The sequence below is a fragment of the Cetorhinus maximus genome, chromosome 14 (assembly GCF_964194155.1).
Source record: "Cetorhinus maximus chromosome 14, sCetMax3.hap1.1, whole genome shotgun sequence".
Taxonomy (NCBI): domain Eukaryota; kingdom Metazoa; phylum Chordata; class Chondrichthyes; order Lamniformes; family Cetorhinidae; genus Cetorhinus; species Cetorhinus maximus.
The window spans coordinates 14,210,027-14,228,521 of record NC_135892.1 but is presented as its reverse complement, the minus strand read 5'-3'; the positions used below and the strand labels follow the sequence as shown (position 1 = coordinate 14,228,521).

The 18,495-nt window shown below is 42.6% G+C and overlaps 1 protein-coding gene across 3 annotated transcripts in view; it reads right to left on the bottom strand.

Moving 5' to 3' along the window:
• Positions 1–18,495, bottom strand: part of wdpcp (WD repeat containing planar cell polarity effector) — a 161,320-nt gene that overhangs the window by 55,063 nt on the left and 87,762 nt on the right. For all 3 annotated transcript variants that reach the window (XR_013578649.1, XM_078556529.1, XM_078556530.1), the window contains exons 12-14: positions 13,817–13,940; positions 10,226–10,289; positions 4,505–4,607 (exon numbers count right to left, since the gene is read on the bottom strand). Coding sequence is in view for 2 of the 3 variants with exons in the window: in XM_078556529.1 (XP_078412655.1) it covers positions 4,505–4,607; positions 10,226–10,289; positions 13,817–13,940 (291 nt within the window). In the remaining variant the exon portion in view is untranslated. The remainder of the gene's footprint in view (positions 1–4,504; positions 4,608–10,225; positions 10,290–13,816; positions 13,941–18,495) is intronic.

The window sequence follows — 18,495 nt, the reverse complement described above, 5'->3', positions numbered from 1 at the left end:
AATGTAATAGCTGCTGGGACAAAGTCAGGTTGCCAAGAAGACTTGATTGTAGCTGTTCACCAAACCTGTTTTTTTTAAACATTACACAAGACCGTGCATTTCTGAGAGTCACAAGAGCCTGCATATCACGAGCAATGGAATAACAACCTTATGGATCTGTTGATGACTAATTGCTGTGCTTCTCTGTCTTCCAGGGATGAAAGGGCAGGCATCAAGAGGCAGAAGGGAATTGAATAAAACTAGGTTGAAGAAAGATTAAATGCTTTTTCCAGCTAAATTGAATGCACTCTCCTATACTGAAATGTTCCCTTAAGTACTGTTATGATTTCAATATATTATGGAACAGTAGAAAATTTTAGGCCTGCCAAAACACAATATCCTTATCCATCCAATTTTCAAGATTATATAGTTCAAGATAATTTATAGTGAACAAACACTGAATATAAATTGTATAATTAGTGTGGGAAATTGCCACTTTAGACCGATGCAAATTCTCACACCATTCCAGCACTCTCTTCTTAGTCACAGGAGATTGTAATCAGACACACATTTAATGAGCATGTCAAGAATCACAGAATTTTAACGGCATAGAAGGTGGCCATTTGGCCCATCATGTCTGTACCGGCTCTCCAAATGAGCATTAGTGCCATTGCCCTGCCTTTTCTCCGTAGCCCTGCACATTGTTTCTATTCAAATAACCACTTCACCCACAGTGAATGTGACCCAATCCAATTTCAGATCAGGCATTTTACACGAGTCCTTCGACACAGGATGTTAGTCCAAAAACTGGACCTTGCTGTAGCTTTACCTCCATAAATGAAGTCCAATTTCTACCCTTATCTGTTTCGTTAAATTTTATTTATTTACCAAAGTAGTACGTAAATAAAAATGTCATTAGTTTCTTCAGTAGAACTTATTCAAGCTCCTTCTTCAAGAAAAATATATTTCAAATTCAGTTTTGTGGTAGTAGATTGGCCATAGAAATAATTTAATTTCAGTGCATGCTGTTCATTTGAATTGAGAATTGCTGGATTTTATCTAACTTTTGCACCATTTGGTGCTCTTTGCTCTGCTGAGTTTTTGGCTTATTGCCCATGCCCATAGGTGTTAAACCTGATGGAGAACAACTGGACATTAAGGGCAGCAACAGGAACAATAATGACAATTTGTCCTTTGCCTCTAAAGTGAAGCGAAAATCTTCAGTGGAATATATTTCTTATTTTTGTTTTAAGCTTGTTAAGGCCCATTTCCGACTATTCACTTCGGCCTGGGCTGGTGCCATCAATTACCATGACAACCAGTAGGAGTAAGTAGCGCTACATTGAAGTCAATGCCAAAAACCAAGGTGCTCACTGAGCAGTGATTTCCAGTATTGAAGCAGCAATTATGTTGCCTGGATCACTGGGGAACCCTAAAGAAGTGATGATATACTACATGATCCACACTATCACAATTGAGAAACACATCAGCATGCAGGAGACCAACTTACCCATATCTGTCCTTGCCAACCAGCATTGGCTCCTTTCCCCAATGCTGTAAGTTTAAAATTCTTGCCCTTGTCTTGAAGTCCCTTCATGCCCTCGACCTACTTTATTGCTACAATACCCTATGAGTCTATATTATCCCCAATGTGAATGCTTTGTTCCTTTGAATTTGACATCTTGTGCTTCTCCCCCCATTTGCTCCACTATTTACTGGCGGCACTCCATAGCATTGCAATAGAACCTTTGGGAGAACAACTTGCATGTTTGCCAGTGGCCTCCAGCAGTCCTGTTAAGAACAGCTGATTAGGTTGCTGTAGACCCAGTTTTGCCAAATTTACCATTTAATTCTCTAAACAGGCCTTTGGCTCCTGTTTAACATGGTCAATGGAGCCTAATGCTCATTTTAGCCAGCTGCTCCAGGCACAGAGATTGCTAGTTGCCATATTGGGGTAATCGAGCGCAAAAAGATTGCAACAGGAAAATGGTCCAAAAACTCATCCAAAAATAGGTGTAACAGGCACCAATTTCTGCCCTCTGTGTTCACCTTTTGTAGTGTCTACTCTTAGATAAACATCAGCCTAGTTTCACTGGTAGCCCTTCCATCTGTCAGAAGGTTGTGAGATCAGACCTCACTTACTGGCTGACACTTTAGTGGGATGTTGCATTGTTGATGATATCATCTACTAACTGAGATGTTAAATGAAAATCTGTTTGTCATTGACAATAATATGAGGCCTCTCCAGAACAGGGGAGTTTGTCCAGTATCCTGGCCAACATTTTTCTCTCAACCAATATCACCAAAAACAGATTGACTGTTGGTGTTTGGAGGTTCTTACTTGTCATAAACTGACAAGCTTCACCAGCTAATATGATTTTTTATTTACGGAAATGTTCCTGCCATTATTTTTAAGTTAGATTACTGTCTTTTTCAGCTGAGGCCATCTAAGAAACTGACTTCTCACAGCCATGAACAAAGCATGATCATCCATCTGTTGAACTGCCATTGCACCAGTTTGTAAGGCTGTGACACTAAGTAAATGTCCAAGCCAGTGGGGAATTTGATCAGTTGTGATCATTAAACAAGATGGTGATTGTTAACGACAGATGCTGCCAATATTCAATAATGATCTCTGTGATGGTTATGTGAAAAGGGTCTGGAGTTGCACAGAGGCCATGGCCTTTAGAATTTGATAATGATCAAACATGATGTTTTTGAACATCCATGCAAGGAGTTCTCATATAGACACTGGATAATTCTGTGCTTTGGCTCTTGTAAATGGGCAGAAGAAACTAGGATTTCTACAGGTACACTGAATGGTCTCTTGTATAGACACTGCTGTCTGCCTTGGTAAATGAGCATCACCACTGGGACAATTTGTAATTGGAGGATGATAAAATGTGGGAATGAAGGACAATGGTGCAGTAAAAAGCAGACGGTGTTAATTTGACAGTGAGACTGCTCCTTTTATTCAAGAAGACAGGCAATATTTTTATGGGGTGATCTGTCCCTAATTTTTTTTTTCCCTTCATGGGATGTGGGCATCGCTGGTAAGGCTAGCATTTATAGCCCATCTCTAATTACCCCAGAGAAGGTGCTGGCGAGCTGACAACTGAGTGGATTGCTAGGTCATTTCAGAGGTCAGTTAAGAGTCAACCACATTGGTGTGGATCTGGAGTCATATATAGGCCAGACTGGGTAAGGGCCACAAGTTTCCTTCCCTAAAGGATGTTTATGAACCAGTTGGGAATTTATGACAATCTGATAGCTTCATGGTCATCATTCCCGATATTGGCTTTTTATTCCAGTATTATTTAATGAACCAGATTCTAGTTCACAAACTGCCAGCTGGTACTAATAAAAGGAAAAGTGTCAGCAGAGTCCTCAAAAAAACATTTACAAGTACTATTTGTCATTGTGTGCTTTTGAGGCACGATCTGGTGCAGATGCCAGAAATTCTATTGAAGAAATTCTTGTGTAATGCTATCAAGGTGCTATCAAATTAAAATAAAAGGGTTCACACCCATTTTTCCTTTGCATTGCACATGTCTTTTTCATGCTATTTCAGACCATAGTAGGAGGAAATGTGTCTCCTCTTTTTGTGGTAGCCTGCCTCTAAACTGGAAATATGGGCTTGACTTTCTAGTTCAGAATAATTTCTCCCATTAATTTAGGCAGCAGTCTAAATCTGATGGCTATGCGATTGACGGCCCATTATACACCTTGCCGATTTTCCTGTCTATGGGAAGTCAATGAACAGGAAAATCAGGAAGGGTGTAAAGTGAATGACCAACCCAATACCACTAGCTTTATGCCACTGCCAAATTTGAAAGCTGCTCCCAGTATCTTCTAACAGAACCTATTGAGGGATGGAAGTACATTTGAACAAGATGGATGGTTAAAGACCCTCTGGTCTGTCCCACACCATTACCACACCTTTGTGTATGACAATATATACGCTCGTCATCCCACCCAAAAAACATGCAGTGAACCCTTTTGAGGCAGGAGTGAGGGGAGAAGACAGAAGAAGCAGGCAGCCCCTTGAATAGGATTGAGAGGTAAGGAGACAGATCTCATTACGAGAGATCCTCTCTGGTTCTGCTGGGATGTTGTGTTGTAGCTTCATGGGGCCACTGTTATAATATGTATCATTTGATTCCTTGAAGATATTTTGCAGCTTCCAGCTAACAAATATATGTTTTCCATCACAATCATTTTACTGATATTCCTTAATGCAATAATATTGAATACTTTGAGTAGGATGGTATAGCAGTGAGTAGAACACAATTTACACACTTAAAATGAAGTGCTACAAAAACATTTATAGACTTTCACAATGCATATTTGTTCTACAGATATAAAACACAACTTCAATTCAGATAGATCTTTTTCAAGAATCTTCAAGTCAGTTAGCTGCCAATTCTAATCAGTGCTACTAGAACTACATTGGAGGCATCTTAAACATGATTGATCAAAATAAAAATGCCTTATCGTTTAGGAAGAATTAACAATTAACTCTTACCAACTTCAGCTGTTATTGATTCCGCATCAATCTCATTAGCTTTCTTCTTAGCCACTTCAGCCAGTGCCAACTCACCCTTATCTAAGGCCACATAATAGATGTCCTTTAGAATTCAAAAGAAAACCAGTGAACAGATCAGTAAATCTCAAAACGTATTAGGCTATTAATTACAACTTGAATATTGATGAAAAAAAGGACATTTTGTCAAAGCTTTTTGTCTTGCACTCATCAGGACAATTGCAAGAATACCAATGTCTGGGGAAGCAACAACTTCGTGCTGTATGAGAAGAGAGTGCTGATTGGTTGGCAAGTGCAAATGTGCCACATTGCGAGCCCGACTAACAATCTTAAATTGGTTGTCAACGTAATTTTTAGCATACTGAGGATTATTTAGCAAACATTGTCCAATAGCAGAATCACATCTAATGTTGGACACTGTGTTTTGAGTATGTACTGGAAGTTACACGTATTAATACACAGGGCCCTGTTCTTTGCAGACAGAAAGAACATGTACACATATTGTGCCTGTTTCAGCTAAACAAAATAAGTGCTAGCCATTCGCTGGTTTAAATCTCAAACAATGCTTGGTAGTTAACTGTCAGTCACCATTAACTGGTATGTTCTCCATGGCAATGCCTCTACCAATAAGAATCCACTTGCCAACCAATCAGCACTCTCTTCTTTATCCAACCCCCTCAGCCAGCTTATATTTCACCTCATTTCTATATTTCCTCAGTTCTGATGAAGAGTCATATGGACTCGAAACGTTAACTGTGTTCCTCTCCGCAGATGCTGTCAGACCTGCTGAGTTTTTCCAGCTATTTTTGTTTTTGTTTCAGATTTCCAGCATCCGCAGTATTTTGCTTTTATCTGACTATTTATTATACTTGGTTTTAATTCACACAGGCAAGACAAATTTTAAAACTGCAGTTTTCTAAAATAGTGCAAATTTAGAAAAGAAGGTTCAGCAAAGTCCTATGTGACATCACTATTATCCTTCACTTGTTAATTTAGTTTTATGGAACAAAAAAATTATATGGTATAAATTCAGAAAGTAGACAGTAGGATTCACCTTGCTGAGTGCGTGGGGACTGGTAAGTGTTATTTTTATTCTTTCATGGGACGTTGGTTTGTTGACTAGGCCAGCATTTTTATTGCCCATCCCTAATTGCCCTTGAGAAAGTTGTGGTGAGCTGCTTCTTGAACCGCAGCAGTCCATGTGGTGTAGGTTAGGAAAGGAGTTCCGGGATTTTGACCCAGCGACAGTGAAGGAATGTCGATATAGTTCCAACTCACGTTGGTGAGTGGCTTAGAAGGGAACTTGCAGGTGCTGATGTTCCCATGCATCTGCTGCCCTTGTCCTTTAAATGGTAGAGGTCACAGGTTTGGAAGGTGCCGTTGAAGGAAACTTGGTGAGTTGCTGCAGTGCATCTTGTAGGTGATACACACTAGTGCCATGGTGCATCGGTGGTAAAAGGAGTGGATGTTGGAAGTGGTGGATTGGGTGCCAGTCAAGCAGGTTGCTTTGTCCTGGATGGTGTCGAGTTTCTTGAGCGTTGTGCGAGCTGCACTCATCCAGGCAAGTGGAGAGTATTCCATTGCACTCCTGACTTGTGCCTTGTAGATGGTGGACAGGCTTTGGGGAGTCGGGGTTGAGTTACCTGATGCATAATTCCCAGCCTCTGACCTGCTCTTGTCGCCACTGTATTTATATGGCTGGTCCAGTTCAGTTTCTGGTCAATGGTAACCCTTCCAGGATGTTGATAGCAGGAGATTCAGTGATGGTAATGCCATTTAATGTCAAGGTGAGATGGCTGGGTTGTCTCTTGTTAGAGATGGTCATTGCCTGGAACTTGTGTGGCGTGAATGTTGTCCACGTCTTGCTGTATATGGGTACAGACTGCCTCAGTATCCAAGAATTGCAAATGGTGCTGAACATTATGCAATCATCAGTGGACATGCCCACTTCTGACCTTATGATGGAAGGAAGGTCATCAATGAAGCAGCTGAAGATGGTTGGGCCTAGGACACTACCCTGAGGAACTCCTGCAGTAATGTCCTGGAACTGAGATGATTGACCTCCAACAACTACAACCAGCTTCCTTTGTGCTAGGTATGAATCCAACCAGTGGAGAGTTTTTCCCCTGATTCCCATTGACCCCAGTTTTGCTAGGGCTGCTTGATGCCAAATTCAGTCAAATGCGGCCTTAATGTCAAGGGCAGTACCTCTCACCTCAGCTCTTGAATTCAGCTCTTTTAGATTCATAGAGGTCTACAGCACAGAAAAAGGCCCTTTGGTCCATTGAGTCTGCACCGGTCAAACAAGTACTCTTTTGAACTAGGACTGTAATGAGTTCAGGAGTTGAGTGGCCCTGGGGGAACCCAAAATGAGCATCAGTGAGCAGGTTATTGCTGAGTAAGTGCCATGTGATAGCACTGTCGATGAACCCTTCCATTGCTTTGCTGATGATCGAGAGTGGAATGGTGGGGCGGTAATTGGCCGGGTTGGATTTGTCCTGCTTTTTGTGGACAGGACATACCTGGGCAATTTTTTACATTGCTGGGCAGGTGTCAGTGTTGTAGCTGTACAGCTTGGGTAAGGGCACAGCTAGTTCTGGAGCACAAGTCTTCAGTACTGTTGCTGGATGTTGTCAGGGTTCCATAGCCTTTGCAGTATCCAGTGCCTTCAGACCTTTCTTGATATCATGTGGATTGTATTGAATTAGCTGAAGACTGGCATCTGTGATGCTGGGGACCTCAGGACGAGGCTGAGATGGATCATTCACTCGGTACTTCTGGCTGAAGATTGTTGCAAATGCTTCAGCCCTTGCGGAAATCCTTCAGCTTCTATGTTTACTTCCCTTTGAGCTACCTTATTACCCATGGAAGTTCTGCATTAGCAGGTTAGACCTGCAACTCTTTTTTCTGTTACATCCATAAAGGGAAATCCTTCCATTTGAAAGTTGCATGATGCAGGTACATACATCCAGCTGCTCTGGATTCTGCTCCCTTACTGCTGAAAGATCTCTGCTTTACTGCTTTCTACTTGCATCCTGTGGCCATTGACTCCACATCATTCAGAAATCATCCATCACTCTTTGATGGACTAGCCTTGACTGATTCAAACTCCTAATATTGTTCCTGATTTTGTGTGCTCCTCATCTACCTACAGCTGTTCTCAGACTAGCTCCATCTTCAGCACTCATCTCACCTTTCAACCTGCCCTGCTGATATACTTTTGTGCTAGTGTACATCGCTTCCACACCACGCTTCCACTGAATCAACCTCATCTGGCTCATGGTCAAACCCCCACTCCTTCTCAACCCTTTGTTTCCACTAGACAACTTCCAGCAATGTGCCTGCTGATACTCTGCCTGTCATACAGCTCCTGGGTTCACCCTTCCCCACAACAGCCTCTGAACCTGGTCATTGGTTCCATCCTGTCTACAAGTCTACATCTGGACCTCAGACTTCTAACTTTTCACTCTCTTATATCATATCCTCTGTATAAATCCAGCACAAGTCTCTCCTAATCTCTGCCAAGCTTATTTTTAAAAATATATTCTTTCATGGGATGTGGGCACTGCTGGCTAGGCCAGCATTTATCCCCATCCCTAAATGCCCTTGAGAAGGTGGTGGTGAGCTAAATTTCATCTGTGCTCATTTGCAAGTACGTTTTGGATGTCACACTGGATCTGAGCTCATTATTTCAATTTCCGTTTTTTTCTCTTCTTCCCATCTAGGCCCTTTCCTTCCCTTTCCTTCCCTTCCCTAAACCTTTCTGCCTTCTCTCCTCCCTCTCCTGTTTGAACACCCTACGTAAAACGCATCTCTGACTAAACTGTGGTCACCCTCTTAATATCTCCTTTTGTGGTGGAATGGACCGAGGTCAACTTGCACCATGTAGTATAACCTGGTAACAGCCCCTCTTGTAAAGTGCAGTTCTTTAGACAATTTTGTGGCACAGAGTAATCCTGGCAAACATGGAAAATTAAATATGCCTTCATTTGAAGTAAGAAGTAATAAAGCTTCCATGTTTTTTTGGCAAAGTGTCCTAATTGAAAGCAACCAGGCCTTGTGTTATGGATGAGATTCAGCAAGTCAGGTCTCTGCCCTGACTGTCAACTCTTTCATCCACACCACAGAACTTACATAGAACTCGCAACACAGAGACAGGTTATATGCAAACATGTCTACATTAGTGTTTATTTTTCAAACTTGTCCTAATTCCATGTACCTGCCCGGTCCCCAGTGCTGTCTATCCCTCTTTCCTTCTACTGCCTACCTAACCTGATCTTTGTGTCTTGATTTTGTCATGTAGGAAGGTACTGAAATAAAATATATTTTTGTAATAACATAATGCTCCCGGTACGAGGTGGGAGGGCAGCAATATATTATACTGCAGCTTCAGAACTAGTGTTATCTACACAGCAGGTTCCTAATTTCTACCATGTCAATTAGAATAAAATTTACAACCTTGTCACAGCCAAGGAAGTCAAATTAAAACACAAAGCACACAGGCTGGATCTTTCATGCCTACTAGTGGCTTGGTTTAGAGTGACATGGCAGATGCTGAGCAGCATACCTCCAGCCTGTCCTTTTAGTTTAAAGGCAGGTGATACAAAAGAAGTCCTAGAGAGAAAAGTGGCAATAAAATAAATCAATCAGCAAAAACAAATAGCAATTAAGGTGCAAATAACCCTTTCAAATTGTGATGTGTTGTTAGCATTGCAATACCAACAGCAAGCTGGCTTTCCAAGTGGGAAGCCATCAGGTCAGCTTTGAGAGCAGGTAGTTACAATGACAAAAGTACTTTATACTATGTTGAAAGATAGTTTTAAAAACAGCCACAGAACAATTGACAAAGATTGCTCCATTTTCTCTTTTGAACCAGTTATTTCCTCAAGGTACCCAAAAGAACTTTATAACATTGTAGAATTAACAGTAACATTTTTCTAGAATTGCAGAAAAGCTTATAGAATGTCTTTGTCATGTAACAGCAGACACTTACACAGATTCCCCTCCCCCCTGCCAAACATGGCCTTTTTCTTTTCATGCTTTTATATACAATCAAAGCTTCTGCACAGAAGATACACGCTGTGAGACTTAGGAAAGTGCTATCAGCTTTGTCCATCCAACCTCACTGTGGCATTGTGGTGCAAGATCTCTGAAAACAAGGAGCACATGCTGGGTTTCACACAAGGCTTTCTACGCAGGTTAATTTTACTTCTGTAGCTAATTAAATGGGAGGACCAAAAAAAAAGGGTTAAGTGTCAAAGCCTTTGAGTTCGTACTTTAGCTTTCTTGTTTGAAAAATACCTGTAGAAGATTTTATAATTTGTGAAGAGTGACATGAGCTTTCAGTTTCCTAAGCATGCTCCGCCCCTGTATTTTGGTTGCTGCAGCTGTATCTCTTTAGGGAGTGGATTAGAAATGTTAAGTCTGTCGGACTGAAAGGTGTCATCTACATGCATTACCCCAAAAAAAGATAAAAGTCCAGAATGTCTGAATTGCTATCTGCAAAATACAAAGCAGGCCCAAGGCCATGGTAAGAAATTGTCAGCAAGTCAAAAGGACACAGTCGAACTATTGACCATAATGGCTGGGTATATGTAAGTGTCACTTGGCTGACACTGATCTGCTTTAAAAAGCACAAATGTTGACAATAGCACCAGAACTGGAACTAGCAGATGACACAGAAATTTACAGGAAATGACTCACCATGAAGAGGTCTCGTGAACCTATATCTAATGCCAGCAGGAAAGCCTTTTCAAACCTCTGGAACCTGTCAAAATAGAGAAAATTATTAGAAATGCTAACTGTGCAGAATTTCATCAACATTCAAGAGAGTGATGTATCACAAGTTAAAGTTTCATAACACAGTGAACTACAGAATAATCTAACATTTAAAATAAATGTAGTTTATGTACTATTACATTGCACACAATGGTTCTCTCAAGATGCCCTTTTGATATGGAAGCAGGAAAATATCCTGGAGGTGCTGGAAGTTGAAGGAATAGATGCATAGTGATAAAGATACACAACTTGTATGCCAACCTGGGTGCCTGCAAGTGACTGTATCACACAGCTACCACTAGACAATCATGCAGCTATGTTATTTTACAAAGGCTTGCGATATTATGGTCTTAGCAGATGTGAATATGGCAAGATTTTTCTGAATGTTGCATCTTGAAAGTGTACCCTACTGAGGTATGAACATGCAATGGAAGTGCTGTTATAGGGGATGAATTTCTGCCACAAGGTGGGAAACAGGAGCTAGGTCTGTTTTTGGGTCAGAACCCTATTTCTGGTGGGAAATTGACTAAAGTTCAGATTTTCACAGCAGTGAGCTCTTAATTGGTATGGAGGCAGGTTTCCTGTCCACTTAGAGTTGTGGGGACAGGAATGGAGGTGGGTCAGATGGAGTGTGGAACCCATTTAGACACCCACGGCAGCTATCATTGAGGATATTGGTTGTCCGGATTAAGAGATCTGCAGTTTTGTGCCAAAGCCTTCCACTCCGCCAGAGGGAAGCAAGATGTTGTGGGGAAATGGAAGACTGGCATCCAGGGCAGGGCAGACCCTAGTTTCATCAGTGCCAACTTGGACCTAATGTTGGAATCCATCAGGGAGAAGAGGGAGGTCCTCTTCCCAGAGTGTGGCAGGGGGACACCACCTCATCATGCAGCAGGGGCACTTCTCTGTTCAGCATCATCTCTTTCTACCTCCAATTCCTCTTCCTCTTTTACCTCCTACTCTACCCTCAATGAACCTGGGCCTCAGAATCCTAACATTTCACACCTCTCTAGAGGGTACAGCAGATCACTACAATGACTGAGATCCTTTAAGGAGATATTGGAGGGCACCATTTGAACGATCCAGGCACCAGAATCACATCTTCAGAAACCCGATGACCTACTCAATGGTTGTCCTCAATGGCATTGGTTGTATTGCCTCTATGTCTTTGTCTTGGGTTTCCGTAGAGGTGTCAGTAGCCACCTTCAAGGGATTTCCCTTGTTCCTTAGGATCCATCCATGCACTTTGGGGGTTGGAGTGAAAATCTGAGGCAGCCTGGACTGTAGAGATTGAAGGAGTAGCAGTGCACACATGGAGGAAGCTCTTGTTGTTGTTGCAGGCCAGTTGGATATTGAGGGAGTGGAAACCCTTCCTCTTGAGGGATCTCACTGGCCAGTTGCTGGGTGCCTTGATGGCCACATGGGTCCAATCAATGATGCCCTGGACCCAGGGGAACCAAGCAATGAAGGTGAAATGCAATGCCTGTGAGCCCATGTCTGTCATTAAATGAATGCGCTATCTAGCTTTGGCAAAGACGGCATCAGTGACCACGAGCTGCACTGGTTTTCAGCTGTTTTTGAGATGCCACAAAAGTCTTCAACTGATCCTCAGAAGAAACCAGAAGCAAAGATGGTCAATGCCACTGTGATTTGATAGCCACTGGTTGTGGATGGTGACTAGCACCATGAGATCTGAGGTCCTTGGTGACAAGGACACAAATGGTCTGTGGCCATCTTCCTGGAGAGTCGCAGTCTCCTGCAGCACTAGGTCTCTCAACTCCAGGTAGCTTCATCTTCGTTGGTCGATCCTGTGTTGAGGGTTTGGCCTCCTTTGTCTTCTCACCCTCTTTTCCCTCTCCTGTGCCCTGCTGATGCACGGGGCTCCGCCTTTCATACAAAGGGTGTTTCCCCTCATCATTATTGGACCCAAAATCTGACAGTCGTGCCCCGATTGCCAGCTGGAGACTGCCTTCTGGGCAGGTACCACCTAATTGTCTTTAGCAAGCTTGTCCTTTGCTCTTCTGCCCCTGTGATGCTGGGCGGGCGGGGGGGGGCTTGTCGACCCTATTCAAAGCTTGGATGCCATGTCCACTCTGCCAACTGTGCAACTCAGCATGCCTCACTGACCTGGACCCTCTTATTGGGCTGTGGTGATGTCCTGGGTGAGCCATGAATGGCTCCCCACTCTGTACCTGCCTGCCTTCAGATAAATTGTTTCTGAAGGTGCAAGTAACCTGTCCGCCTTTTAAAAATCAGTTGAACTTTTTAAGCTCCTAACGAGCTTTTAAACTATCTTAATTGTGCTGAATTGGAGAGAGAGTGGGATTCCTGTTCCACCCTTCCCTGCACTGGTCATTATTGCTGGCACTGGAATTGATGCCTTGAAATCGACACTGCCCAGCACCGTTATTTTCAATGCCTCACCCACCGCTGCCCCTCCTCCCCTACCATCCCCATTTTAGGGGGGCTCAAAAAATTCAGCTCATGATGCTTTCAATGGGTGAGCAGTAAAAATGGAATATGCTGACAGTCAACACTTTATGCTATGAAATCTTGGGCTGTTTTTGAAATTGTTAATATCGCACAGTCTTTTCTTGTCAGGTTTCTTTAAGTGTGCCGCCATCTGCTGCATCTGTTGCCAAGACCTGCGGGTAGTGTCACTAACACTGAGCTTCATTGCCACCAGCTGCTTGGACGGTGCAGTGCTGTCCTCTCAAGAGGTTGTCCTGAAGAAGGGCAGCCCTCCTTGCACATTACTTTTATGGTTGCACATCCAGTTGTCATCCATCAAACATGCACTGCAATACTCCATCACTTCCCCAAAGAATGTCATGTGCCTCAACTCTTCCTTTCATTTTGTTAAAACCTAGCATTTATCCATCTTCACTACCCAGGCTAATAACAGCTGGAATATTAGTTCCCCCCACATACACATCCACTTACCTTTAAGAGTTCAAATCCCTTTAACTGGGCTTGCTGACCAGTCTTCCCACTTCCCCCATTAGGCTTTGTCCTTTCATGAGGTCAAACTGCACAAGCAACTATGAATAATTATTCAAATAGGCTGACAGGAGGAAATTTAGGGCCAGTTAGTTCATGCACTACAGGCTAGCTTTGCTCAAGTAATGTTGGCACAAAAGCCTCGATTGCACAGTAGTGGAGAATCTGTAGTTATCATAAACAAACTGGGAAAAAATAAACATAATTCACAAGTTTGACCAGGGGTTTCTAAATTGGGAACTAATGAATTCCCATGCATAAGCTTTAACACATCATAGAATTGGAACCGTTATTAAATAACATTATAAGCTCCCTGCACCTCCAACCCAGCTGATTCAGTTGAGGCTGAAACATTTTAACACTTAACATTAAGGTGTGTTAAGTGACCTTCAACTTTACCCACATTATAAAAGATGAAGTCTGTCTCTTGTAGTTCAACTTATTCTTTCTAACCTACAGTATCTATGAAAATAACAAATACAATCACCAAGTGCAGATAGTGATATTATTATTCACCTGAGCAGATGGTGAAAAAAACGCCTGGCATAGCAACTGATCGGATCCCTGTATTCTAACACAGTTGTATCAGTCAAGGATCTTGTAGGGGCATAAAATGTTCCAAGACTTGCTTCAAGATGTGCTGCAGAATTAAAGCATTATTTTAAAAAGAAACTTGCAATAAAACCATCAAAATCACAGCAGTAATTTTGTGCTTAAAAACTTATTAACCCATATTTGCCTTCCTTGGTGACTTATTTCACACATCTTTTACAAGATTTACAAAATAGAAATCAAAGGCTGAGTTAGGCCATGTACCAAGGGCATTGTTACCTCTAAAATAGATAAGGGGAGGCAGTGACATTGTGGTATTGTGACTAGATTGGTAATCCAGGCAGCCAGGCCAATGCTCTGGAGGTCTGGGTTCAAATCCCACCATGGCAGATAGTGGAATTTGAATTCAATAAAAAAGAAAACCTGGAATTAAAAGTCTAATGATTACCATGAAACCATTGTCGATTGTTGTTAAAAACCCATCTGGTCCTTTAGGGAAGGAAATCTGCTGGCCTACATGTGACTCCAGACCCACAACAACATGGCTGACCCTTAAATGCCTCAATGGTGGCCTAACCAGTGATGGACACATCCCAAGAATTAAAAAAAAATAACTGATCCTTGTGCTGAATCTCCAGCACAATCTTCACTATCTCACCATTGCAGTGGTAAAAGGTTCAACAATTATAGCTTCTTCAATTTTACTTTTAATTCAAATAAACTATTTAGGTTAAGCCTGATCAGCCTAATGAAAGTGACATCAATAAACCATGTAAATATCTGTGGGTCATTATTTAGTTTAACTGCAACTTTTTCAAATCTCTTGCTTGTTTTCTTGTTCAAAATTTGCCATCAATTTACCTGGTTGTCTATCAGTTTTTTTTATTTGTTCATGGATGTGGGTGTCACTGGCTAGGCCAGCATTTATTGCCCATCCCTAATTGCCCCTTGAGAAGGTGGTGGTGAGCTGCGCTGCCTTTGCAGGATTTTGACCCAGCGACAATGAAGCAATGGTGATATAGTTCCAAGTCAGGATGGTGAGTAGTTTGGAGAGGGAATTGCAGGTGATGGTGTTCCTTTGCATCTGCTGCTTGTCCTTCTAGGTGGTGATAAAGGTCACGGGTTTGGAAAGTGGTGCTGAAGGAGCCTTGGTGAGTTGCAGCAGTACATCTTGTAGATGGTACACACTGCTGCCACTGTAAATCGGTGGTAGAGGGAGTGAATGTTGAAGGTGGTGGATGGGGTGCCAATCAAGCAGGTTGCTTTGTCCTGGATAGAGTCAAGCTTCTTGAGTGTTATTGGAGCTGCGTTCGTCCAGGCAAGTGGAGAGTATTCCATCACCCTCCTGACTTGTGCCTTGTAGATGATGGACAGGCTTTGGTGTTAGGAAATAGAGATAGTTTAAGTAAGTTATATTTGTATGTAGGGATGTTAAGAATGAGTTTTAGCTTTAAAGTTTAAGTTTGATTTGTATTTCTGTATCTGTGTGTTAAGAAAGGTCAAATGGAGTTTTAGTTTCACTTTAAAAGGATGCTTGCATTTCTAATGAGGAGTTTTACGACTCCTATAAAGTAAAGGTAAACATACAAGGGTAGAAGGATTGGACTGTTGCCTAGCAACAGGGGGCCAGAGAGGCAGGTCCCTCCCACAGAGAGACACAGAAAAAGAGAAACAACAGTTTTGATTTGGAAGCTGTTGGAATTCACTTGGTTTGAAGACAACTGTGAAGCAGCCTAGAAAGGGCAGATGGCAGTCCCAAGCTAAGAAAAACCCCAGAAATCCAGGAGAGTAGAAGAGGGGAAAGCCCAAAGACCTTCTAGTCAAAGGAAGGATAGGAATCTGAGAAAAGGTTCTTTTAAGTGAAGTTAAGAGTAAGGGGCAGAGAGAAAGGCTCCAAGCTTCAGACTTAAAAAGAGACAAAAGCTGCAGAAAGAAGATTTAAAGCGAGAACAGCTTGCAAGAAGCAAGGAGGTCCAAAGAGACAACTGAAGGTCTGTAACTCTTTGCTATGGGCATGTGAAGCAGTGGTGTACTGTTAACACTGAGTTGGTGAGAGAGAGTGCATGGAAGACAGCTTGAATGCATGTGGTGACCCAGGGAAGAGGAACATCAGAAGGAGAGTTCGAAACCCTGGAGGTGAACCCTTGCGGAAAGCATCTGAGAGAAAGCGTCGGTTTAGGAGAAGATTCCAAGGCGAGGTCTTGGAGAATGGAATTGGAAACCCTCATGTGAAGGACAGAGTGCAGTGAGACCGGGTGGCTCAGGGGTGATAAGCGTCTGGAGGGAGTTGAGGAGAGATCCATAGCATCTGTTTGAGGTGGCATCTGTCACTTGGTTTCAGAGTGTGGTGTGTCTGACCACAGGGTGCCATAGGTTTACATGGGCTGGGGTACTTACTGTGAACATTAGAGTATAAGATAGTTTTTGTAGCTTGTGTTATCCTTACAATTCGGTATACATCTGTAAAGGTATAGTTGTGGATGAAGGAATATTGTAATATAACTCATCTTTTCTTGTTGAATAAATGTTTTATCCTTTTATTAAAACTGACTCCTACGCCTCTATTCAGTAGCTATTCTCCACATATCTAAACAAATAAATAAAAATTAGGATCTATCAAGCTTGTCCAGGAGTAACCTCAGCTGGGATCATAACATTTGGGATGTCAGGAAGTGAGTTACTCACTGCAGAATTGCCAGCCTCTGAGCTGTTCTTGTAGCTACAGTATTTATATGGCTGGTAAACCGTGTGCTTCAGTGAGTAGCATTCTCACCTGAGTCAGAAGGTTACGGGTTCAAGTCCCACTCCAAGACTTAAGTAAAAAAAAAATCAAGGCTGACACTCAGTGCAGTGCTGAAGGAGTGCTGCACTGTCGGAGGTGCTTTCTTTCAGATGAGATGTTAAACCGAGGCTGTGTCAGCACTCTCAGGTGTACATAAAAGAACGCATTGCATTATTTCAAAGAAGAGCAGGGGAGTTATCCCTGGCCAATATTTATCCCTGAATCATCATTACAAAAACAGATTATCTGTGATTATGATATTAGTGTTTGTGGGAGCTTTCTCTAAGCAAATTGTCTGTTACCATTATAACAGTGACTACACTTCAAAAGTACCTCGTCGGCTGTAAAGCATTTTGAGATATCTGTTGGTAATGAAAGGTGCTATAAAAATGCAACTTTTTTAAAAATTGGAATTCAATTTTCCCACTAATTTTCTCTTTTTAAAAAACACTAAAAATAAAACCTAAAAACCTCCCTTACATCCAGCTGTTGTGCGAAAAGATTTGAGAACCAGGTGCCACGGTGAGTGGGTGAAGAGGGATAATGGTGGGCGGAGAAACTGGAAGGGGAAACGGAGAGGGGAAAACAATGCGAGGCATAGAGAGGGAAGGGAATCTGAGGACAGTGGAGAGGTTAAACTCCAGGATCCTTTCATATTCCATCTTTTAAAAAATTGATCCCATTTGCTTTTAAATGATAGTCTAGTTTGCCTCACTAGTCATATGTGGTCTTGGTTTTTCCCAGTGGAAAACCCCTGTCACCAATCCCGTTGGTAAGCTCTCCAGGATGCACTTACCCAGCTGGCTGCATCTCTTTTGGTAATGCTCCCACTCACCAAGTTGCTGCTGCTGCTCCCGGCTCTGCAGAAAACATCGATCCACATATCCAGCCCATTCCTCAGTCAGCCTTTTGGTTTCCCAAGGAAGTATTAATTCCCCTCCCTAACCCCCAGTCTCTCCCTCTCTCTCTCCACCACCACCCCTGCCGCTGCCATTTTGCATCACCTTCTTCCCCAACACCACCCACTTTTAATGTAGTAAAATTTTCTAAAGCACTTCACAGGAGTGTTAACAAACTGAAAATTAGCAGAGCCAAAGAAGGAGATATTAGGATAGGTGACCATAGCCTAGTCAAAAAGAGGGATTTTTAAGGAGTGTCTCAGAAGAGGATAGGAAACTGGAAGAGGAGAAAGGTTTAGAGAAGGAATTCCAGAGCTTGGAGCCTAGATGTTGAAGGCACAGCCACCACTGGTGGAGAAAAGGAAGGTGGAGGGTGCACAAGTTCGCTGAAGATTGTAAGTTCAGAACAGTTTAAAATGTTAGGGAGGAACGAGGTCATAGATTTGAACATGTGGATAGGAATTTTAAAATTGAGGTATTGCTGGACCAGGAGCCAACATAGGTCCTTGCACCTACAGAGGGGTGGTGCACTATTGTTGCTTAATAACAGGCTATTGGAGATGCATTTAGATTTGTGTAACCAGTATGGCCACACATAGCTCCTGGGAGCAGGGATTGGGGGAGGGGGAAAGAAAGCAAGAGGGAGTTGAGGGGCTCAGCAGTTGGGGACCCAGGGTTCGGGGGAAAGAATGAGAGCTGGCAAATGTCTTCAGATCTGCAGCAGAGATAGACATGGATTCTACCCCTCCCATTGCCACTGCCCAACTGCCATTTTTCAGGCTCTTTCTCTCCCCAAATTCTACCCCTCCTCCACCCAATTCCTCAACTCTTCCCCCGATTGTTCAGACACACCAGTCGGTCTGGCACTCTATATTGCAGAGGGTGACAGAAACAGCAAATGTAAATTGAGATCTCCTGGGCCATGAGCAGCAATAGTCAGGAGATCCGGGTTCCAATCTGGG